The 23,797-nt window shown below is 57.2% G+C and overlaps 3 protein-coding genes across 16 annotated transcripts; 1 reads left to right on the forward strand and 2 right to left on the reverse strand.

Moving 5' to 3' along the window:
* Window positions 1–1,343: 1,343 nt before the first annotated feature.
* MMP11 (matrix metallopeptidase 11) lies at window positions 1,344–12,926 on the reverse strand. Its single transcript, XM_010369833.2, has 8 exons — window positions 12,773–12,926; window positions 6,240–6,469; window positions 5,156–5,299; window positions 4,943–5,076; window positions 4,558–4,799; window positions 4,249–4,465; window positions 3,177–3,434; window positions 1,344–2,251 (listed from the first exon to the last, which is right to left on the reverse strand). The coding sequence occupies exons 1-8, from the start codon at window positions 12,878–12,880 to the stop codon at window positions 2,118–2,120; spliced, it is 1,467 nt and encodes a 488-aa protein (XP_010368135.2). The 5' UTR covers window positions 12,881–12,926; the 3' UTR covers window positions 1,344–2,117.
* Window positions 12,927–17,891: 4,965 nt separating this feature from the next.
* Window positions 17,892–20,507, forward strand: CHCHD10 (coiled-coil-helix-coiled-coil-helix domain containing 10). The gene is made up of 4 exons (XM_030914807.1): window positions 17,892–18,503; window positions 18,744–18,963; window positions 20,066–20,213; window positions 20,315–20,507. The coding sequence occupies exons 1-4, from the start codon at window positions 18,463–18,465 to the stop codon at window positions 20,332–20,334; spliced, it is 429 nt and encodes a 142-aa protein (XP_030770667.1). The 5' UTR covers window positions 17,892–18,462; the 3' UTR covers window positions 20,335–20,507.
* On the reverse strand, window positions 20,478–23,318 carry C13H22orf15 (chromosome 13 C22orf15 homolog). Of its 14 annotated transcripts, XM_030914797.1 has the most exons (8): window positions 22,993–23,318; window positions 22,595–22,759; window positions 22,169–22,255; window positions 21,940–22,103; window positions 21,629–21,703; window positions 21,440–21,549; window positions 20,885–21,053; window positions 20,509–20,620 (listed from the first exon to the last, which is right to left on the reverse strand). In XM_030914797.1, the coding sequence occupies exons 1-8, from the start codon at window positions 23,000–23,002 to the stop codon at window positions 20,609–20,611; spliced, it is 792 nt and encodes a 263-aa protein (XP_030770657.1). In that variant the 5' UTR covers window positions 23,003–23,318; the 3' UTR covers window positions 20,509–20,608. The 14 variants fall into 14 exon arrangements, with proteins under 14 accessions (XP_010368136.1, XP_030770666.1, XP_030770656.1 ...); XM_030914796.1 differs by having other exon boundaries at window positions 20,480–21,053; window positions 21,940–22,082; window positions 22,661–22,759; XM_030914795.1 differs by having other exon boundaries at window positions 20,480–21,053; window positions 22,661–22,759.
* Window positions 23,319–23,797: the final 479 nt, after the last annotated feature.

Raw genomic sequence — 23,797 nt, forward strand, 5'->3', positions numbered from 1 at the left:
CAAAGACACACATGGGGCTGGAAGGTAAGGCAAGGAGACACTGGAGAGTTGGGAAGGGCAGTGACTGAAGTTGCTTTGTTCAGTGTCCTCACGGTGGGAAACCAAAGTACAGTAATCCCTCAGTATCCATGGGAATTGGTTCCAGGACCCCCTGCAGATAATAAAGTCCACAGATGCTCAAGTCCATTATAAAAATGGTGTCATACTTGCATATAACCTACACACATTTTCCTGTATACCTTAAATCATCTCTAGATTCCTTATACTACCCCATACAATGCAAATGCTATATAAATAGTTGTTATACTATATTGTTAGGGAACAACGACAAGGAAAAAAGTCCATACATGTTCAGTACAGAGGTAACTATCCTTTATTTATTTATGTATTTATTTTTTGAGACGGAGTTTTGCTCTTGTCACCCAGGCTGGAGTGCAATGGCACTATCTCGGCTCACTGTAACTTCCACCTCCCATGTTCAAGTGATTCTCCTGCCTCAGCCTCCCAAGTAGCTGGGATTACAGGCTCCTGCCACCACACCCGGCTAATTTTGTATTTTTAGTAGAGATGGAGTTTCACCATGTTGGCCAGACTGGTCTTGAACTCCTGATCTCAGGTGATCCACCCACCTTGGCCTCCCAAAGAACTGGGATTACAGGCATGAGCCACTGTGCCCAGCCGTATCCTTTTTTTATTTTTTATTTTTTTGAGATAGAGTCTCACTCTGTCACCCAGGCTGGAGTGCAGTGGCGCAGTCTCGGCTTACTGCAAGCTCCGCCTTCCGGGTTCACGCCTTTCTCCTGTCTCAGCCTCCCAAGTAGCTAGGACTACAGGTGCACACCACCATGCCCACCTAATTTTTTGTATTTTTAGTAGAGACGGAGTTTCATCATGTTAGCTAGGATGGTCTCGATCTCCTGACCTCGTGATCCGCCCGCCTTGGGCTCCCAAAATGCTGGGATTACAGGTGTGAGCCACCACGCCTGGCCTTGCATCCTTTTTTGAAATATTTTTTTTTTCTACCCAAGGTTAGTTAAGCCTATGGATGCAGAAACCACAGCTATGTATGGAAGGCTGGACTGTGGCATGAGCAGATAAAATGACCACCACCCTGGAGGATGAACAGAGGGGACAAGTAGGAAAGTGGGGAGCCAGTTAAGAAGTCACTATAACAAAATGTGATGTAGAAATGGAGCAGAAGGAGCCCTGAGCACCGTGCCCAGCCCAAGGGCCAGAGGCTTGGGGTTGGCGGACTTTGACCCTGGCTCCCAGGACAGGGCTGAGTAGCGGCCAGGCCTCCCCATCCTAGCTGAACATTCACAAAAAGAGACCAAGCAGGCAGGTAGAAAACAACTGTGTTTAATGACAATCCTCAGTTTAAAAAAAAAAAGAAGAAGAAGAAGCTTTATACACACTGTACACACATTTACAATGGCTTTGGAGGATAGCAGTGCTGCAAAAAGGGCTTCAGGAGGATCCAGCCTGGGAAAGGATTGAGGTATGTTGCAGCCGCCAGGGCCCAGGGTCTCCTGCATGAAGACTCCCCCTCCCCAGTTGACTGTGAACTTTTTGGCCTGGATTCTGCAGAACAGATTTCCAGGATTGTCAGCCAGAAGGCAGACAGATGCAGGCACCTACCAAGACCTGACCTCAGGAAGTGGTCCTGCCCTACAGCCCAGTTGCTCAGCCAGGGCTGAAGGCCACGGGGCCCCAGCACCCTTGCTTCAGTGCCAGCCCCTGGAAGGAACTTCACAACAGGAATATAGCAAGGACACTTCAGTTCCCCCAGCCCTGCCATGGTGCTACCCTGAGGGACAGGGATGGAGACAGGGCAGCCAGGTTTGCCAGGACCTGCATAGCTGGCCCAAGACTGCCCTTCCTCTTATGTCATGCCAAAGCCTCCCTACCCAGTCTGAGACAGTTGCTGGCAGGTGACCACGACCTGCGTGGCCCTCCCTGCAGTTGTCATGGTGGTTGTACCCCACCCCATCCCCCTGAGGAGACATGGGACTCAGTCCCATGCCTGGTGCCCATAGCCACAAAGATGACCATGGGTCTCTAGCCTGATATTCGTGGCCTGGCAGGGGTCAGCACCCCTGAGGGCATCCAACCCATGGTCAGAGGAAAGTGTTGGCAGGCTCGGCACAGCCGAAGAAGTCGGGACCCACGAGACGGGGGAAGCCTTCCAGAGCCTTCACCTTCACAGGGTCAAACTTCCAGTAGAGGCGGCCGCGCAGGAAGTAGGCATAACCTGAGAAGAGAAGGTGGTCAAGCCTAGGCGAGTGGACACTGGGCCCTACTCCTGCCTGTCAGGCTGTGCCCAGGGATGGGCACTAAGGGAGGGCTGGGTGAGTAGCCCTTGGCCACTGCTGAGTTCCTCGAGTCCTGCAGGATCCAGGGCCAGCCTTTTGGAACCTCTCTTCCCTCTAGGGAGCCCTTCTGCCTGCCCCGGAATCTGGGCTGGGCTAATACCCAGCCTGACAGGTACCCAGAGCCTCAGAGGCCTGAGTCCCACCTCTCAGGAAAGCAAGTCCCATTGCCTCTACCACCCTCCACATCACTCTCTCCTGCACCCATTAACCAGGCTATTGACGGGCATCGTGGAGTCCTGGAGCTGGAGGCTATCCTAGGATAGCTGTCCTAGTGGGTCCTGATGTGAGAGAAAGAACACAGAAGAGGAGCCCAGCAGGGGAGGGAGCACTGGACTGGCTCTAGCCCTCTGTGGTTGTGGGAGGCTGGGTGGGTCAGTGGTTAGGAGCAGGGACCATCAGGGTAGAATTCGAGGTTAGGGGCCTCATTGCCTGAGCCTCTGTTTGCTCCTCTGGAAACTGGGTTCACAACAGGTGTTACATCAGAGGGCTGTTCTGAGAACTGGATGAGACCAGTAAGGAGCTTAGAGCATTGTTGGCCCTCAGTGTACGGCAGTTGATTGTTCTACTGGCTGTGGTTGAGGAACCAGGGTAAGACCTTGCACTTCTCTGACCCTCAGTCTGCTCATCTGCAACATGGAATGCAGCACTAGCTGGCCACCGAGAGGAGGGCAGATGGTGCTGGGCAAAGGACCTGTGATGAAGAGCCAGGCTTCCTGTTGCAGGCATGTGGGAGCCCAGCCACCACCAGGTGGGAGATGCGGCTGCTGTGCCCACCTCCCACCAGCTACCCCATCCCCAACGCACCATCAGCATCCTGGAAGGCAGCGTCGATCTCAGAGGGCACCCCTCGCCAGTCAGTGGCCCTGCGGGGCACAGGACTGTCTACACGCCGGGTGCTGGGGTGGAAACGCCAGTAGTCCCTGCCTCGGAAGAAGTAGATCTTGTTCTTCTCAGGACCCCAGACCAAGGCGGCATGGACTGGGAACCTCACCAGGCCCAACTCGGTAAGGGGTGCGGGGCCCAGGACTGGCTTTTCACCGTCGTACACCCAGTACTGAGCACCTGCCGGAGAGGGAAGAGGCTGCAAGGACCTGCCCAGCCACCACTGCCATGCCCAGCCACTGTGGACCTGCTTGACCCCCACCACAGACTCTCCCAGCCATAGCTTCCTCATTAGTAAAACATGCAGGCCAATAATGCCTGCTCAGCACGCCACCCGCAGAGGGAAGTGGGAGGCCTGGGATAAGCTGGGTCAGTGAATGCTCTGTAAACTAGCGCATGGGCGAGGTTACTCTCTTCAGTGGAGGGCTGTCTGGGTGCCTGCTCCTTCCACTGGCATTTGGCCATGACAAATGCCTGCTGACCACTCCCTGGGGCCCTGCAGGCTGGGCTGCCCTGGAACCCACGCAGGTTTCCCATGCTGTGCCTTCATTTGTGAAGTCCCTGGCATCTGCAACGCTCCAGGCTCTCATCTCTGCCAGTTGAAGATGGAAATCCCAGCTCTAGGATGACAGACCTGGATCAATTCCCTGCCCTGCCTCTTCCCAGCCACACTCTCGGTGAGTCACTTCACTGCCTGGGAGCCCCAGAGGCCGCATCTCTAGAACCCTGCCCCATGGGGTGGCTATGAGGGTTGAATGCACCAACACGCGGCCCCACCGTGCAATCCCTTCCATGCTGCTCCTATCTCAAGAGCCACCTCCGGGAGCCTCCTACCTGTGCCTGAGGAGCAAAGCACACTCTCTCCCTTGGCCCCCAGGCTTTGGGGCACCTCTCCCTGTCCACTGTGTCCCTGAGGATCCGTCTGTTCCTGCCTTTGGCCATAACGTTCCTGGCTCTGGGAAGTCTCTCGAGCAGATCCCCAACCCCCACTCACCTTGGAAGAACCAAATGTGGCCCCGGGCATCCTCAAAGGCAGCGTCCACAGGGCTGGGCAGTCCCTGCCAGTGGCGAGAGGCCAATGCTGGGTAGCCGGGTTGCAGCTGGCCCCCACGCAGGCGCCACACAAAGCCCGCTTTGAAGAAAAAGAGCTCGCCTCGGATGGTGGAGACCGCGTCAAAGGAGGCCTCGCAGGCATCTGGTGGGGCATCCGGCTGTGGGGGAAGAGAGGGACACATGCCGAGGGCATATGCTGCAGCCACAGCGGCCAGCAGAGGAGCAGGGGGACTGGCGGGCAGGGCCTCACCTCCAGCGGTGCAATCTCATTGGTGTCTATCCCAGCCTGGGGGCCCAGGGCTGGGGTCCTGGAGGTAACAGTGGGCCGGGGCTGGCCATATAGGTGTTGAATGCCCCTGTGGTCATCTGGGCTGAGACTCAGCGGGTAGCGGAAGGTGTAGAAGGCAGACATCAGGGCCTTGGCGGCTGTTGTGTGCTGCAGCCCCAGTACGTGGCCAAATTCATGGGCTGCCACCTGCAGCAGGTCTGTGCCTGGAAAAGGGAGGTGGCTCAGCAACCCCCGAACCTCCTGCCCAGGACATCCAGCTCCAGACCCCAGCTCAGTGACCTTGGCGAGTCCCCATTCTTTATGATCTTCAGTTGCCCCATCTGGAAAATGGGTCCCCAGCCCATACCCTGGTCATCCCCGATAGTCCAGGTCTCATCATAGTCGAAGTGGACATCCCCTTCTCGGTGAGTCTTAGGGAAGAAGGCATGGGCCAGGATGCCCCCAGGCCCATCAAACGGCAGGTCGTCCCCATGCCAGTACCTACAGATGGGTGGGGACGGGGTCAGTGGCTGCTGGCAGGTGAGGCTGTTCCCGGAGAGGTCCCAGGCCGCCCATTCACCTGGCGAAGTCGATCATGATGTCAGCATGGCCCTCGTGCACCTCAGTGAAGGTGAGTGGCGTCACATCACTCCATACCTTTAAGGCCTCTGCCATCGTCTGCTGCACCTGCTCCTGCACCAGCTGCCATGGGAACCGAAGGATCCTGGAGGGAGATGGAGGGGCCTGGGCCTCAGGGAAGGGACAGCCCCCGATGGCTGCGGCACCAGGAGTTGCCCCTGGATGCTTGATGGGTGTGTGAACACTGAGGACACAGGCCAGGTGTGCTCTGGGCCTCAGCTTCAGCGCACTGGTCTCCCTGGCCACACAGGCACATGTGTATGTGGTTTGCTCATACTTAGGCAAATACAAGTGTCTGCATTCAGTGGAAAGAACCAGGAGCAGAGGTCCTGAGACCCCCATCCTAGACCTGACAGTGCCACTCACTGTGGGGAGACCTTGGTTCCTTGAGCCCCCATTGGTTCCCATACCCCCACTTAGGAAATTCTGAAGACCCCAGTCTCAGCTCCAATGCTGTGTGACACCAGCCCATTCTTCATTCCCAGGCTGGGTCCCCACCCGCAGGATGTGTGAGTCCCAGCTTCCCCATCACCTGCCCAGGGTCCTCCCAGCTCACCCAGTGAGATGTCCACTATTGCCTCTCCCTGCTTACCACTGTCTCCACCTGCTCGAAGCCCAAGTTGTGATGGTAGAGTTGGACAATGACATGGTTGACACCCACCTCAGACTGAGGATGGGGCTATGTCTGCCTCATTCACCATGGAGTCCCAGAGCCTGGTCCTTACAGGTCTCTAGTAAAGGCTGCCTGAGTGACTGAACACCTGTCCGCAGGCATGTGCTGGGACTCTGCATGATGACAGAGGCACTGCCCCTCTGCTGAGGGAGGGTCTCCATATGTGTGTGTGTCTAAGTCAGGGTTTCAGGGTGTTTGCCCATAGATGCCCCCACTGGGGTTCAGCAGGCACACAGTTCTGTTAGACACAAAGATCTACCCCTGGCCTGCATCTCAAGCAGCAGCTGTGAGGGAGGCTGGCTTACCCACGGACACACAGGTGGCTTCCTAGTGTCCTGCTCCAGGCCCCTACCTATAGGTGAGATCCGTCTTCTCCCAGCGCCCGCCGGACAGCACGAACCTCTTCTGTCGGTTGCGGGCACTCAGCCCATCAGGTGGGTCAGGCACGCCACAGCGGGGAGGCCTAAGGCCACTGGCAGGCCGGGGGGCCTCCTGCGTGGCAGGGGCAGGCGCTGGGCTACTGGGCAGGGCTGCATGCCAGGGCTGTGGCCCCCTCCCCTCGGCATGGCGGTGGTGGGCGTCCTAGGCAGGAGAGATGACACGAGGGTCTGGTCAGGCCTAAGGTCCACATGGCCCACAGTTAGAGGTGTGGCGCATCAGCAAATCCACGTGCAAGCCCAGCCCACTGTGTGGCAGGGCAAATGGGAGGAAAAGGGGACCAGCACGTGGCCAGGCCGTTTGGCATCAGCCTGGCTCTCTGGTTTCCTGACACCTTGTTCCAGGGCATCAAGCTGTCCCCCACAGCGTGGAGGACCCTGGGCTGCCTGTCACCTACTCCAGCTACTTAGGCCAATGAGGTCTGGGGGTAGGGGCACACTGGGACTGGCTATGAGCCACTCCAGGAATAGACCGTAAAAAGCTTCCTCCGAGGGAACACCAGGCAACCTCCTCCTGCTCCCCACAGAAATTCACTTCCACCTCCCTTTCTTCCTGTGTCCACTAAGTTCAGACACACCTGGGTCACTCCCCATGCTGCTGTCCCTGTCGTGTGAGCAGGCTCTGCCCTCTCTCCTGTCCAGGATTTCCCCCACCTCCTCCCCAGCGTGGAGCGGCTGTAGCCCTGCAGTGTGGCCTCAGTCAGTGTAATCTGACTGCTGGGGGTGACACTGATTTGTGGACTGGACAAGGTGAGGTACGTACAGCACCTAGCACAGGCCCAGCACCCGGGAAGGCACCTGGTCACTGAGGCTTGGCTTCTAGCAGAGGCAGTTTTGGTCACACCCCACCAGGGCTAGGAGTAAGGTGGGAGCTGATCTGTGATCTGCCTGCCTTCTTCAAGCGGGGAGGGTGGGGACAGTTAATTACCAGGTGCCCAGCCCCATTCGCCAAAGCCCCAGGACCACAGATGGCGATTCAGACGTGAGCTACATCCTGCTACCCATCTATAAGTCTCCAGGGCAGAAGTTACAGTTCTTGTGCATGAGAAAAACGGAAGCTCAGAGAGGTTGGAGGCCATGCAAAGTCACCCAGCAAGGGCACGGCAAGGCCAGGCCAGGACCCTGGCAGCCCAGGGCTAAGGCTAAGGCCTGGTTCTGGATACCGCACAGAAGCCAAGTCTCCTTCCTGCACTGAAGGAGAGGGATGGAGCTGTGCTGTTTGCTGAGAGACTCAGCACCTGTCTGGTCCGGGCAACTGCAGCCTCCTCACAGCCATATTTGGGGCAGGAGCTCAGCCACCCAGGCCCCACCTCACCCTCAGCCTTTGGCAGCTCTCCCAGGCTCCAGACACCCCAGGGATCTGATCACTGTCCCAACGCTCCCTGCTCCTGATCCCAGAGCTGAGGAGTCAAGAACACCCCACCATGAAGGGGGGCCTTCTGAACACGGAGGCTATGGAACTACTAATGGTGTGAGGCTCTGCAGCAGCTTCCTCCCGTTTCCGAGCTTGCTTATTGCATGGTTACCTGGCACAGCAGCAGCCTCACTGGGTTGTGGGTTCTGGCTGATTCTGGGCTTATTGGTTTTTTGTTTTGTTTTCTTGAGACAGAGTCTCACCCTGTTGCCCAGGCTGGAGTGCAGTGGCACGATCTCGGCTCACTACAACCTCCACCTCCTGGGTTCAAGCAGTTATCTGCCTCAGCCTTCCGAGTAGCTGGGATTACAGGTGCCCACCACCACGCCTGGCTAATTTTTTTTTTTTTTTTTTTTGAGAGTCTCGCTCTGTTGCCCAGGCTGGAGTGCAGTGATGCAATCTTGGCTCACTGCAAGCTCCGTCTCCCGGGTTCACGCCATTCTCCTCCTCAGCTTCCCGAGTAGCTGGGACTACAGGCACATGCTGCCATACCTGGCTAATTTTTTTGTATTTTTAGTAGGGACGGGGTTTTACCTTGTTAGCCAGGATGGTCTCGATCTCCTGACCTCGTGATCCACCCGCCTCGGCCTCCCAAAGTGCTGGGATTACAGGCATGAGCCACCATGCCCAGCCACACACCTGGCTAATTTTTTTTTTTTTTTTTTTTTTTTTTTTTTTTTTTTTTTTTTGAGATACAGTCTCGCTCTGCCGCCCGGGCTGGAGTGCAGTGGCCAGATCTCAGCTCACTTCAGCTCACTGCAAGCTCCGCCTCCCAGGTTCACGCCATTCTCCTGCCTCAGCCTCCCGAGTAGCTGGGACTACAGGCGCCCGCTACCACGCCCGGCTAGTTTTTTGTATTTTTTAGTAGAGACGGGGTTTCACCGTGTTAGCCAGGATAGTCTCAATCTCCTGACCTCGTGATCCACCCGTCTCGGCCTCCCAAAGTGCTGGGATTACAGGCTTGAGCCACCGCGCCTGGCCTAATTTTTGTATTTTTAATAGAGATAACATTTCACCATCTTGGCCAGGCTGGTCTTGAACTCCTGACCTCATGATCCACCTCCTCAGCCTCCCAAAGTACTGGGATTGCAGGCGTGAGCCACCGCACCCAGCCTGGGCTTATTGTTAATACGTACTCATCACTGGTTGCAGGTTAGGACCTTGGCAACAGCTCCACGGACTTGCTCTTAGCCCCTGATGGAACCTCTCACCAACTCCACCATCATCACCCTCGTTTCCAAGATGAGGAAATGCACCCCAGAGGAGTTCAGCAGCTTGCTCAAATAACAGCTGGCAGGCAGCGGACTGTCTGTGCTCACAGCCCACCCAGCTCCCTCCTACCTCTGCTCTGCAGGGGTTGAGTCACCCTTCCCCTGAAGAAGGGACCCAGGCTGGCCTCACCTTGGTGACAGAAGAGAAGGAACTCAAATTATTCAGCGCCTGCTATTTCCCGGGCATTTTGCAGGCAGGTTCGTTGGGCTTCCAATACCCACCAGGAAGGTGGAGATGCTACATGTCCAAGTTCTCCCATGGAGGATGTGGGCTGCCAGAGGGGCCTGCCTCCTCCTCCTGGCCACACTGCCCCCTTGACCTACAGGAGAAACAGATTGCTTTCCCCAGCCTGGCAGGGGTATGAAGACCCTCTCTGGAAAGGGCAGAGCTGTGCTGTCCCCTAAGAGCTCCAAACAACCCAGAGCCCAGCCTGCCAGCTCTGTCTATGCCCATGGCCAGAAATCTCTTCTCTCCTCTGCCCTCCAGTGAGTCCTGGTGCAGACAGCCATGGAGGGAGAGCCATGGGCATGCCCCACCCCTTCCACTGTCCTTTCCTGTCCTTCTGTCATGAGGCACCCAGTCCATGCCCAAACCCCTGGATCATGACAATCTTAGTGTAGCAAAAAGAGCCAGCCATTGAGATTCAGAAGGCCTAGTTCTATGACATGGAGACTCTAGACAAGTCATCTTCCTCTCTTAGCCTTAACTTTTCTATCTGTCAAATGGGGACGGTGCCACAGCAAAGGGCTACATGACATCCTTCTGTAATGCCTGCTGTAGCCTCTGGCACAGAGAAGCACCTCTTACCTGGCCCTGTTCCTTGTCCCTGTAGGCCCTCCCCTCCCATGTTTGGGAATCTGCCCTTGCCAGTCCCTATAGCTCCCATCACCCACCTCCCCTCTAGCTTCCCAACCAAATCTCCAGGCTTCAAATGGTAAAACAGAAGCCACAGCTAGAAGGCAACTTTCAGGCCTAGAAAAGAGAAGCGCCTTGTGCGGGGTCTTCCGGCATATCAAGGTCTCTTCTCCCTGTCCATGTCTCGTTCATTAAATTCTTAGAAAGTGAGTGAGCAGGAGATTCTAGAAATGAGGCCTCTAGCTAGTGAGGTTGTTTTTAGAGCCCATGATTTTTTTTTAAAACCCATGAGCTCTTGGCCTCAGTTTCCCCATGGCTGGGATAGGACACACACTGTCTGCCTCACTGTCCTCCCACACTTCATCTTTCCGAGTCCTTTCTGGCCTGGGGCCAGATGCCCTAACTACAAGGTGTGGCATGAAGCAGCTTGCTACTTATGAGACAGGTAGGCTTGGCCTTCCCAGGACTCTTGGGATTCAGTGAGGTGAGGTGATAGACACAGGCCACCCCTGGCCTCATCTACACCCCTGGGGAGTTTGAGGAACAAACAGCTCCCCCATTTCCCAGAGGATGAGACAGAGCCCAGAGAGGTTAAGGACTTTGCCTGGGATCACACAGCAAGTCATGCAAGAGCTGGGCCTAGACCTGGGGCTCAAGCCTCCCATATCCAGGGCTTCCCCCTGTCTCTCCAGCTCTTGGCTTTTCTCCAAAACCTACTTTCCCAAGAAGCATTCCTGCTTCCAGTGCATTCCCTCTGTCTTGGCCAGTAGCCTCCCTTGGCCTGCCCTGTGGTGGGTTCTTAGCTCACTTAGCTCCGCCCTCCTCTGGCAGGCACCAAACCTCAGCCTCAGACACATTCAAGGAATTCTCAGCTGATCTAGCGTCCCGGCAGAGCTTAGAGACTCAGAGTCACCCCCGCCCCGGAGTCAACCTGCAATCCAGAAAATGGGAGGCAACAGATAGAGGGGAGATAAGAGAGGACCCCAGGGTGCCAGGAAACCACTGCAGAAGGCTGGGCTCATTGTGCCCCTTTCTGGGCCTCAGTTTGCAGTCGGTCTAGTGGGTATAATTAATTATAGCTATGCCTTCTGATGTCAGTGGGAGGTGAGCCTTCGAGGAAGGCACTTGTTAGGCTATGGAGGAAGATGGGAGCATCACCATGCAGGTATCATCATGACCCTCTGAGGCTCAGAGAGGTCAAGCAACCTGCCCAACTCGCACAGCCAGTTGGCAAGCAGGGATATCTTCTCCCTCAAGCCTTCACCTAATTTTCCTATTCTCACCCCTCTGCTGCTGGCTCTAGGAAGGATGGTAGCTTCATCTCATCCATCGGACTGCAGGGCTTCCATCAACCCTGAAAACTGGAAACTGGGCTAGATAAATATTTACAGAGTTCTCCCAGCCCTGCTGAAGGCAGCCTAGGGATAAACACATCACAGGTGACCCCAAATGCTCCCTGCGTGTTTGCAGAATGACAGACCACAGTCCAGCTCAGACCCCACCCCAAGCTGGCCCCCAGCTCCAGCACTGACCATGCACAAGTGTCAAAGTGGCGGCTACAGGTGACAGTGTTTCTAGTGAGCCTGGCATCACCTCATTGCTCAGCAGTGGGCACAGCAGTAGGCACTGTTGCCCCTTCCCACCCCCACTCCCACTAGAGATAGAGTAAGTAAGATTCTGAGGCATGGCAGGATTCACCCAGGGTCGCATGGTTCAAACCCAGATCTCTCCAGTTTCCAGACCTGTGGGTTCAATGGCTACCCACAGTGATTCCTGACTCTGTCCCAAGTCCTAGGGACCAAGAGGGGCTGGGAAGGAGGCAAGACTCCAGACTGAGATGCCCCTCCTGCGCTCTACCTCACCCATCCCATCCCTTTCTGCTCCCATAGCCAGCACAGGACAAGGCTGCCCAGGGCAGAGCCAGAGTGGCTGGACAGAGGTTCCTAGCCTGGCCAGGCCTCCCTCCTCACCAAGCCAGTCCTGAGACTCCTGCCTGTCACCCCCTCCTGCTCCCTTCTCTGCCCGAGCTGTCTGGATGCATCCGCTGTGGAGTGGAGTGGCCCAGGCACCCAAGGAGCTGTGGACCCACAGTGGCCCAGGCTCTGGCCCCAGGCCCTGTGACTGGTGCCTGGAAGTGCCTCAGGGAAGGGGCAGTTTTTGGGACACATGCAAGCTGTCACACACACCTCCATGACAGTCCCTCCTCTCCTCACTCTGCCGTCCTCTCTTACCTGGGCTTTCTTCTCCTTTCCTGAGCACATAAATTCTCCCTTTCCTTTCTCTCCCTGCTTCTTTCTGACAGCCACTTCTCAGTCACACACACACTGCACTCATACTATTTCATACTCATGTTCTCCTGGCTCCAAGCCTCCCGAAGCTGCTGCCAGCAGGTGCCCGCGAGGGACATCTCCAGGCTCAGACCCCATTTCCCGCAGCACAGCGCTGCCCTCCCAGCTCTCCCTTTATCCTCCATCCCACCGCACACCTGGAGGTGTACTAACTGTGGCCACACACCTGCAGGCTGACACCTGCCTGGGATCTGCTCTGCTTTGTCCCTGCGATGAATAGGGGGCCCTGTAACCACTCCCTCTGCTACTTCCTTCAACGCACACTCCAGCACCAGCGGCTGGAGCGCGAGAGGCAGGTCCCCACGCTGGGAGCAAGCGTGAGTCCAGCGTGGAGTCCCGTCCCACCAGCCCGAGCGATGCCGGCGCCGGCTCCCCTTCACACCCGCAGGGACTGGAAGCTCGCTGTCTATCACGCCTAGAGGGAACCAGAAAGCGTTTAGGGTACCGGGCGCAGGAGGCCACCCGGGGCGCCCCCTTGGGTCCGGATCTGCCGCTGGGCCCAGCCCGCGTGCCCGGCGCCCCTTCGGCGAGGAGCGCCCGGCGAGTGGCGGGCACTCACCGGCGGCAGAGCCCGGGCCAGCAGCGGCGGCGGCTGGAGCAGCAGCAGCAGCATCGGGAGCAGGAGGGCGCGCGGGGCCGCGCTGCGGAGCCAGGCGGCCGGAGCCATCCGCCCCGGGGCTGCTGGGCTTGCTGGGCCGCGCCGGGCCGCCGCCCCTTATAGCTTCCGCCCCACCCCCGGCCCGCCCCGGCCCCGCCCCCCGCCGCCTTTTGTTCTGAGCTCTCCTAGCCACCGCGGCCCGGGTGGGGGAGGTGAACGGGGAGGGGACGGCCCAGCGGGGTCGAGGGTCGGAGGCAGGGTCCTGCCCCGGGGCTGGCCAAGTCCCTGTCTGGTGCTGGGTGACCCTGGCCAACCCATGCCACTCTGGGCCTCAGTTTCTCCGCTGGGTGGTGGCCGTCCAAAGTCTTAGACTTGGCTAGAGTCTGAGAGGAGTCGGGTTTCATGGGTCCCATCCGTACCCCCACCTTTGTGAAGGCGCATCCCACTGGGTCTCCTTGGTGGCCAGACCTCTGACCTCTGCTAGCTTGTGACAGGTGGTCCTACCCACAAGCAAGTTCCCCCACCCCTCAGAGCCTCAACGGATCCTTCTAGAAGATGACACAATAGCCCCTCTGAGGAAAGGGATATTATTTTATTTATTATTATTATTTTCTTTTGAGACACAGGCTCTCTCTGTCTCCCAGGCAGGAGTGCAGGCATGTGATCTCCACTCACTGCAACCTCCGCCTCCCAGGTTCAAACGATTCTCCTGCCTCAGCCTCCCAAATAACTGGGACCACAGACGTGTGCCACCGTGCCCGGCTAATTTTCGTATTTTTAGTAGAGATGGGGTTTCTCCATGTTGGCCAGGCTGGTCTCGAACTCCTGACCTCAAGAGATCTGCCCGCCTTGGCCTCCCAAAGTGCTGGGATTACATGAGTGAGCCATTGCACCTGGTCAGGAAAGGGATATTAAAATGTGTCCCAGGGGAAAGTGAGGCAAATGGCAGGGACTGGCCAGTCCTTCAGCTTGGATAGACCAAAGCTTACAGATAGGGAAACTGAGGCTCCAAGAGGGAGGAGCCAGGCTTTTCCATACCAGCAAACAAGTGGAGGGGTCAGGAGGTCCTCTACCTGGTCAGCTGGGGGGAGGGTGCTGTCAGAAGGATGCGGGAGGTGGATGAGTGGAGTACTGGGCCCCCAGGGTGTACCCTGGTCAGGGCCCAGCAAGCCCTTGGGGACCCCTCCAGGCTAGCCACCTGAGACTTGAAAGAAATGAGGTGAGAGGCTGGGGCACAGTGAGTCACACCTGTAATCCCAGCACTTTGGGAGGCCGAGGTCAGGAGTTGGAGACCAGCCTGACTAACATGGTGAAACCCTGTCTCTACTAAAAATACAAAAATTAGCCAGCCATGGTGGCACATGCCTGTAAGCCCAGCTATTCAGGAGGCTGAGGCAGGAGAATCACTTGAACCCAGGAGGCGGAGGTTGCGGTAAGCCGAGATTGTGCCATTGCACTCCAGCATGGGCAACAGAGTGAAACTCCATCTCAAAACAAAAAAAAGAAAGGAGGTTAGACTCAAAGGAGGGGGTGTGTCCACATTCTGGAAGGGATCCTCCAGTCTCATCCCTGATTTTTGGGGTTACCCAATCCTGCTGTACACCCCCTGAAATGATGAAGGGCCTCAGCACCTCACCAGGCAACCTGTTCCATCATGGGTGGCCCTGCAGAGCCACAATCCAGGCAGTGGCTCCCATCCTGGCAGGCAGCGCTCTGAGCTGCTCTAAGGTGAAGCTGTGGTCAGGAAGCCTGGGCCAAGAAAGGGAAGCGGGTGGGGAAACGTTTCACAGCTTATTCAAGAAGACTCCACAGAGACTCCTAGAGGGCAAGGAGAAGTAAGACAGGAGTGATTTTTACAACCTAGACAGTTCATAATCTTTTTTCTCTTCTTCTTCTTTTTTTTTTTTTTTTGAGACGGAGTCTCGCTCTGTCGCCCAGGCTGGAGTGCAGTGATGCAATCTTGGCTCACTGCAACCTCCGCCTCCTGGGTTCATGCCATTCTCCTGCCTTAGCCTCCTGAGTAGCTGGGACTACAGGCGCCCGCCACCACGCCCAGCTAATTTTTTACATTTTTAGTAGAGACGGGGTTTCACCATGTTAGCCAGGGTGGTCTCGGTCTCCTAACCTCGTGATCCACCCGCCTCGGCCTCCCAAAGTGCTGGGATTACAGGTGTGAGCCTCCGTGCCCAGTCTTTTTTTTTTTGAGACCAAGTTTCATTCTAGTAACCCAGGCTGAAGTGCAGCGGTGCGATCTCAGCTCACTGCAAGCTCCGCCTCCTGGGTTCCAGTGATTCTCCAGCCTCAGCCTCCCAGTGTAGCTGAGATTACAGGTGCCCACCATCACACCCAGCTAATTTTTGTATTTTTAATAGAGACAGGGTTTCACCATGTTGGCCAGGCTGGTCTTGAACTCCTGACCTCAGGTGATCCACGCGCCTCAGCCTCCCAAAGTGCTGGGATTACAGGCATGAGCCACCACGACTGGCAGGCAATCTTTTCTTTAAAGTCATTCACTTTTATTTATTTTTATTGTTTTGAGACAGGGTCTTGCTCAATGGTGTGATCTTGGCTCACTGAAACCTCCACCTTCCAGGCTCAAACGATCCTCCTGCCTCAGCCTCCCAAGTAGCTGGGACTACAGGTGTACATCACTATGCCCTGCTAATTTTTGTATTTTTTGTAGAGACAGGGTTTCACCATGTTGGCCAGGCTGGTCTTGAACTCCTGGACTCAAGCAATCTGCCTGCCTGGGCCTCACAAAGTTCTGGGATATAGACATGAGCCACTGTTCCCTGCTAAAGTGCCTCACTTTTAAAAAGTAGGCATTTCAGGCCGGGCGTGGTGGCTCACGCCTGTAATCCCAGCACTTTGGGAGGCTGAGGCAGGTGGATTACGAGGTCAAGACATCGAGACCATCCTGGTCAACATGGTGAAACCCCATCTCTACTAAAAATACAAAAAAATTAGCTGGGCATGGTGGCATTCACCTGTAGTCCCAGCTACTTGGGAGGCTGAGGCAGGAGAATCACTTGAACCTGAGGTGGAGGTTGCAGTGAGCCGAGATCACACCACTGCACTCCAGCCTGGCAACAGAGTGAGACTCCGTCTCAAACAAAACAAAACAACAACAACAAAACAAAAAATTAGCAGGGCATGGTGGCATGCGCCTGTGGTCCCAGCTACTTTGGAGGCTGAGGCAGGAGAATCGCTTGAACCCAGGAGGCGGAAGTTGCAGTGAGTGGAGATTGCACCACAGCATTCCAGCCTGAGGGACAGAGCAAGACTCCTTCTCAAAAAAAAAAAAAAAAAAGTAGGCATTTCAATGCCTGTTTCAATGTCATTCTTTTAGCCTCATTTTCATTTGTGTAACCCACTTAAGTGGTCTTGGGTGCCTCCGAGGTGCAAGGCCATGCCTTGTGGAATCTGCAGTCCATCAGCCACAGGAGCTGAAGGAACAACTCTCTGCAGTTTAGGCCCAGGGGACCACCATGAGAAGTGTGCAGTTTGTTTGGTTTGACAAACAGGAACCAGGTGGCAGGGACTGCATGAGCAAGGGAGTAGCGGCAGGACCAGGCCTGGCGAGTCTTCCAGGAAAGAATGGCCCACCCTTTGTGTGCTCACCTCACTGGGAGGCCACCCTCAAAGTGGGTGGTCACCCCCCTTCAGTGTGGGGAAGGGCCCTGTTCACAGGCTGGCTGAAAGGACTGCAGTGTGTGAGAACACAGGGCTGCACCTGACTTCCACGGAGAGCATGCATGGCCAGAGACAACTGTGCACACACAGAACTGAGCATGCCAGGCAAGGCCAAACGCCCCAGGCACCGCTCCCCTCGCCCCTCGACCTCCTCCTTCCTTACAGAGGGGCCTCCTCTCTTACTTGGTGACCCAACACCCCTAATTCCGGGTGCTTTTGTTCTTGGTGTTGCACCCTGTCCACAATCCCGGTGCCAGGAGTCCTCTGTGGGCACAGCAAACAGTGATGAGGGACAGTCCCTGCCTTCCCCCACCTAGGAGTAATAATAACAACCACGGCAAAGTCACCCAGAAAAGACCATAAAAACCTCAAGTTCAGCCGGGCGCGATGGCTTATGCCTGTAATCCCAGCATTTTGGGAGGCTGAGGCGGGCGAATCACGAGGTCAGGAGTTCCAGATCAGCTTGGCCTACATGGTGAAACCCTGTCTCTACTAAAAATACAAATATAGGCCGGGCGCGGTGGCTCACGCCTGTAATCCCAGCACTTTGGGAGGTCGAGGCGGGCGGATCACAAAGTCAGGAGATCGAGACCACGGTGAAACCCCGTCTCTACTAAAAATACAAAAAAAATTAGCCGGGCGCGGTGGCGGGCACCTGTAGTCCCAGCTACTCGGGAGGCTGAGGCAGGAGAATGGTGGGAACCTGGGAGGCTGAGCTTGCAGTGAGCTCAGATCCGGCCACTGCACTCCAGCCTGGGCGACAGAGTGAGACTCTGTCTCAAAAAAAAAAAAAAAAAAAAAAAAAAAAAAAAAAAAAAAAAAGCCAGGTGTGGTGGCATGAGCCTGTAGTCCCAGCTACTCAGGAGGCTAAGGCAGGAGAATTGCTTGATTCTGGGAGGCGGAGGATGCAGTGAGCCGAGATCGCCACTGCACTCTAGCCTGACAGAGCAAGGCTCCATGTCATAAATAAATAAATAAATAAATAAACCTCACGTTTCCGAAGAGCAGGAAGGTGTTCTAAATCCGCGCCCCAGCTCACCTGGCCTGGAACCAAGCTGCTAAAATTGCGAGGCTACAGGCTTCAACTTGCGCTAGATTTGACTGAGCTAGGCAAATGCTCCTAGGCCTTTGGGATAGACACGCTGCCTGGATGTCGCGTAAAGGCCGTCAGTGTCGGGGATTGCACCCGCGGAGCCGGGGACTAGGTGGCGGGGCCGGCCCGGGGAATCTGGTGGGGTTGAGGGCCGCGCTGGGGGCCTCATCTCATCCCCCGCGGGAGCTGCGTAAGGCTGCCGGCGTTGGCAGCGCATTTTGGCCCAGACAGTCGAAGACGGGTTGGGACGCCCCCTCGTGGGAATTCTGGGGATGGGTTGCTCTAGGCCTTCCCCAGGGCCGCGCTTCACTGCCCTAGGCCACCCGAGACGCCGAGGCCACGCGGTGGTCAGCAGACCCTGTCTGGTGGAAGGGGGCAGACAGCCGAGCCCAGAAGGGGACAAAGAGCGGAGTCTGGCCTGGAACCTCGCGTCCCCTTCCCGGCTGGCCCCAGCCCGTCGCCTCCCCGTCTCCTCTCCCCTCCAGGGCTCGCAACAACCCCCAACTCCGCTCCCTGCCCTCTGCGGTGGTCCTAACAGAAGGAACCGTCCCCCTCCTTAAGCCCTCGGCGTTTTGCCACACTGGCCCGCGTCCCCAGAACCCGCACAGCCTGCCAAGCATAGGGAGGGAGCAAGGTCCCATTTCCAGCCAAGACCCGGAGCTGCTGGAAGGGAGAGGTCCGGAGGACGGGCGAAGGGGTACAGGCTTGGGGGGCAGTGCCACCTCCCCCTTGGGGGCGGGTCCCTGAGGCCCCACCCTGGGCCCCGCCTTTTTTGCGCCGGCTGTGACAAGCGCTGCGGCATTTGTCCCCGCGACCAAACCGCTGCCGCCGTCTCTAAGGTAGCCCGGGTCCCACCGCCGCCACCATGCCTCGGGGAAGCCGCAGCATGGCCTCCCGGCCAGCCAGGTGTGAGGGGGACAAGGGCCCTGTGGGGAGGGGGTTAGGGAAGCGTGGGCACTCCCCCAAGGGCGTCCGCAGAGTGACCTTGGCTGCTGCTGCGCCATCTTGGCGGGGGGAGGGGCGGGGGAGCAGCCCCCACGTGTGGAGACAGGGGTCGTCCACCTCTACGGGGGTCGTTTCCAGGAGCTGCAGCACCCCCGGCCTGAGGTCTGGCCAGGATTAACCCTGCTTCCTCCACCTCCGCAGCCGCCCCGTCGCGCCCTCTGCCCACCCGCCCGCGCACCCACCTCCCTCAGCAGCCGCCCCAGCCTCCGCCCCTTCGGGCCAGCCGGGGCTCATGGCTCAGATGGCGACCACGGCCGCAGGGGTAGCCGTGGGCTCGGCTGTGGGACACGTCATGGGCAGCGCCCTGACCGGAGCCTTCAGCGGGGGGAGCTCGGAGCCCTCCCAGCCTGCTGCCCAGCAGGTGAGCAGCGGGTCCAAGAGAAACTGAGGCAGGATTCTCTCAAGGCCACACAGGGTGCTGCCCAAGTGTCCAGTGAGGAGTGTCCGCGTGTACTCACCATTGCTTCAGCCCAGGATTCTTTGCCCAGGAAGGGTCCTAGTCCACTGGTCTTGAGTTCACTGTCACTTAGAGGCAGGTTTCCCAGCCCCTCCCTTGAGGCCAGGGTCCCTAAGCTCCCAGGGAGAGACACCAACCAGCCCTTTAAAGATGGGAAACCCAGGCCCTGAGGGCTCAGAGACTTGCCCAAGGTCAGCTAACCCTAGCAGAGGGGAGGGATGGTGGATTTCCTGAGCCCCTGTTCTCCCCGCACCCAGGTCGGTGCATTGTGGCCGCTGGGCCCAAGGGTGAAGGGGAGCCACTTCCCTGATGACCTTTCCCCTGCTGGGGACCCTACCCACCCTAAGCCAAAGGTGGCTTTGTGGCTAGGTCAGGGGTCAGGATTAGTGTAGCTGAGCCAGGAAGGTGCTAAAACTTGTGGGGGTGGGGCTCTTACTCTGAGAGTCCAGGCAGAGTACTGGGCTCTTCTAGAGCCTTCTCCTCCCTCCCCTGCCCCCCCCCCAAAAGTGCCAATTAGAAGGCAGCAGAGGCCGGGTGCAGTGGCTCACGCCTGTAATCCCAGCACTTTGGGAGGCCGAGGCAAGTGGATCATGAGGTCAGGAGTTCAAGACCAGCCTGGCCAACATAGTGAAACCCCGTCTCTACTAAAAATACAAAAATTTGTTGGGCATGGTGGCAGGCGCCTGTAGTCCCAGCTACTTGGGAGGCTGAGGCAGGACAACCGCTTGAACCCAGGAGGCGGAGGTTGCAGTGAGCTGAGACTATGCCACTGTACTCCGCTCTAGGTGACAGAGTGAGACTCCATCTCAAAAAAAAAGAAAAAGAAAAAGAAGGCAGCAGAAACACGCTGTCTAGCCGCCTCCACTGCTGGGTCACTCAGCCTGCCTAGGACCCTTGGGACACCCAGGCTGGGGATGTGGGGAGGGGCAGGTGGCCCCAGCTTTGAAACACACTTCCAGGTACCAACTCCAAGCTGATCCTACAGCCTCTTGCACTGTACCCCCAGGTCCCCACCCCCACTGCCCCCCAGCACCTGCAGATGGGGCCCTGCGCCTATGAGATCAGGCAGTTCCTGGACTGTTCGACCACTCAGAGTGACCTGTCCCTGTGTGAGGGCTTCAGCGAGGCTCTGAAGCAGTGCAAGTACAACCATGGTGAGTGAGTGGACCCCAACCCAGGCGGGGAGGGGGAGAGGCCGACCCTCCTCTTGCACCTGCAGGCTGACCACCAGCCTGTGCTGCTCCTCCCTTCACAGGTCTGAGCTCACTGCCCTGAAGAGGTTGGTGCAAACTTGGGGGCCAGTCCTGCACCCACCTCTGCCCCTCGCCGATAGCCAGACCACAACACCGGATTGTACCTGGATAGCTGGGATTGGAAGTGAGGAGGTTTCTCACCCCACAGATAACCTAAGACACAAATGTGCAATTAAAAGTTTATTTTAGAACACAGCCTGTTGTGTGCCTCTCTCGATGGCCTGTCTTCAGGGAGCTCCCTGGCTGATGAGGTGGGGTCAGGATGGATGTCTCACTACAGTGTGCAATCCATCACCTTAATCAGGGCCCTGGGTGGGGAGGAGGAGCCCTGTTGCAATCTGCACTGTGGTTAGCACAGGACAGATATCTTGGGCAGTCCAGAGTGTGGTGGAGAGGCATTAGTAGGTGATCCCAAGGGCATCTGACTCTGAGGGTGGAATTCCAGGATGAACTCATGGTTCTCCCCTTTCTCAGGGATACCTGCCACGTCTACCCTTCTTGTCTCTGCCTCCGCATCCCATTCTCTGCACCCACAGCTTAGGTGCCCCCAGCAGCCTTAAATCCTGTCTGACCTTGCCCCTCTTGCTGATGCAACTTCTCAGCAATTCCAGATTCCGCAAGAGGAGTCGTGCTGGGTTGCTGTCTGTTTGCACCTGATCACACAAGGCAGAGGTCATGGCTAACCCCCTTGGGTCTGAGTCCAACTTGGCTAGTTGGCAGTAGTGTGCCAGGTCCCCAGGCCTGCCAGAATGGAAGAACAAGCCCTTTGAACCCAGTGTGGGCCGTGCCATCACACACCATGCTGCCGCCTTCGTTGAGTTCATCCAGCAGTTGTGCACTGAGCTCCTACTGTGTGCCAGCCCCTATGCCACATCTGTGAAGCCTGAGGACATTCCAGCCCTTAGTGAGCTGGCATTCCAGTGGGGTGGTGGGGACCTGTCTCAGGGTACAGTGTGTTCCGTCTGGGGGTATAGGTGCGTGGAGTTGCTGTTGAGGGTCTGCCTCTCATCGTATGTGTCCCTCCCACAGGAAGGGGTCCTACTCTGGGTGTCTCCCTGGGTGTCCATATCTCCTCCGTACCTGGCTCCTGGTCCCAGCTAGCAACTCCTGGGTGGCAGGGAGCTCACCTTTCTGGGCCTTGAAGTGGGGCTTTGCTCATGACGGCCACGCCGGGTGCCCATGCGCTTCCTCCAGTTGTGGCCCGCAGAGGAGAGGCCTGACAGCCTGCGCAGTTCCTCTGGAAGGCCCGGGAAGTCCTGCTGGTAGGGGCTAGGGAGAAGGTGTGCCCTCCCCCTGGGCTGTACCCTGACACTCACCTGCCAGCTCTGGGTAATGGTCATCCAGGTTCTCCAGTAGGGACTCATAGCGGGTGGGGACCATGTCCTCTCCCTCTGTGGCATGTGGAGAGAGGATGAAGGACACCTGACTGGCCTGATGGTCCCTACTCTGCCTCTCACTCTGGAACTGTTTGCTAGTCCAGGCTGGGGGCAGAGCATGGGGTAGGGATGGAATGGGGCTAGGTCCCCAGCTGAGGTGGGAGGCTGGACAGGGCCTTGGGTGGTCTATGGTCTGCTATGCCCCCCTCTTACATTCTAACATAGCTGCAGGGGAGAGAAGCTTGGGCCACCTTACTGATGGTCCGAACGAGGACATATATGGCTCGCTCCTTCAGCAGGGAGTTGCCCATGGTTTGGGTCTGTGCAGCCCCTTCCTTCAGGTCCTCCTCCAGGCTCACTAGGTTGCCGTCCTCAGCCAGAAGAGCAATGGTCGCTGGGAGGACATGGAGAGAGGCTGGGCAGGGCTGGCACCCCTGCCTGGGACCCCTCAGCCCCTCCTTCTCCTCCCTGTCTCCTCACCATCTGGGGGCAACCCTGCTTTCTGCCTCAGGTGGGCGGTGAGGTTCACCAGCCTGCAAGAAGTGTTCACCAGCATGGAGCAGCCGGCTGTGGAGGAAGGGCAAAGGTGAGCATGTGGGATCTCTTACCTTCCTCCGCATCTGGGGTCCTCTGTCTCTCCGTCCCATCTCTCCCTTTCCCAGAGCTGCGACTGGGCCTAGGGGGCTAGGACTGTGCCCCAGGCACAACAGCTCCGACATCTGTTGCTTAAACTGCCTTGGAGACCCCTCCATCCATCTCCCGTGTGTGTTGACTTTTCTCCCATATAGGGTGACCCCTAAGTGTTGATCTCTTGAGTCCTGCAAAGCATGAAGTGCGCGCCAGCCCAGCCTCCTCCCTGGCCCCGCCCCCAAGGGACCCAGCCCATCCCCGCGCTCCCTCCCCTACCAGCTCTCCTCTTCCCCTCCACCACCGCACAGGGCCGACCCGCCTCCAGCCGGAGGGATGGGGAACCTGCAACTGTGGCTAGTGTTTCAGGTGTCTGATGCACGCTGAAGCTTGAGGAAGAGACTGCGCGGTTTAAAAACCTGCTCCAGGGTGATGCGGCGGACGCTGGCCGAGAGGAGTCCTCGTGAATGAGCAGAACTCAGCTCGGCTTTTCCCTTTAAGGGACTCGCTCCAGGTGCTCGCTTTGCCTTCTCACAGAGCCGCTTCCCCGACCCCTGCCATCTGCACCACCCCCCTTTCCCGCCATTGCCTCCCCACCCTCCCCAAGAGCGGAAGGAAGCAGCTTCTGAGTGTGCTCATCTCCCTACCCGCCTGCCAAGACAGGGGACCCCACTTACCCCCAAACATCACCTTGATAAACACAGCTGCAGCGGGGGAGGGAGATGTGGGGGACTTTGATCCCCCAACTCCCGATTCCCCAACTAGGAAAGGCCTGGAGCAGAGACCTGCTTCAGGGCAGGGCTCTGGAGGGAGAAGTGGGTGTGTGAGTGCGGCTAGGTGGCCCCAGGGTCAGACCCCTGCTCAGCCACCTCTGTGGTTCTGCTGCTTCAGCCTAGTTCAAACCCTGCAGCTAGTCCAAGACTCCTGGCCTCCTATTCCTCCCCACTGAGCCCTGGGCCACAGCAGCTCCCGTAAGCTTCCAAGCTGGTCTCCATGGCAGTGGGGGCGGAGACATCTAGGCAGGAAATGCCTTCCTCCCTGTATCCGGTTAACGGGACCCATGGGGGAGGGGTGGCAGAAGAAGTGGGCGCTGGCATTCCCTGAGGCGGGGAATGCCATCATTGGGACTAATTGTTTTTTTTAGAGACAGTCTCCCTATGTTGCCCAGGCTGGTCTCGAACTTCTGAGCTCAAGCCATTCTCCTGCCCCAGCCTCCCACAAGTGCTGGGATTGCAGTTGTGAACCACCTCTGCTGGATGAAGTGTAATTTACATACAGTACAGTAAAGTTCACCCTTTCTGGTGTTTTCAAGTTTCGCCAACTCTCATATAACCACCACCACAGTCAAGATACAGAACATTTCCATCACCCTCAAATTCCAGGTCCATAGCAGGTCACAAGCACCTCCTTGTTAGCACTCGCCATTAGCTAGTCCCTCACACAGGTTCTCACCGTCATTTCCTGTCTTTTATTTATTTATTA

This window comes from Rhinopithecus roxellana, chromosome 13, assembly GCF_007565055.1.
Source record: "Rhinopithecus roxellana isolate Shanxi Qingling chromosome 13, ASM756505v1, whole genome shotgun sequence".
Taxonomy (NCBI): Eukaryota; Metazoa; Chordata; class Mammalia; order Primates; family Cercopithecidae; genus Rhinopithecus; species Rhinopithecus roxellana.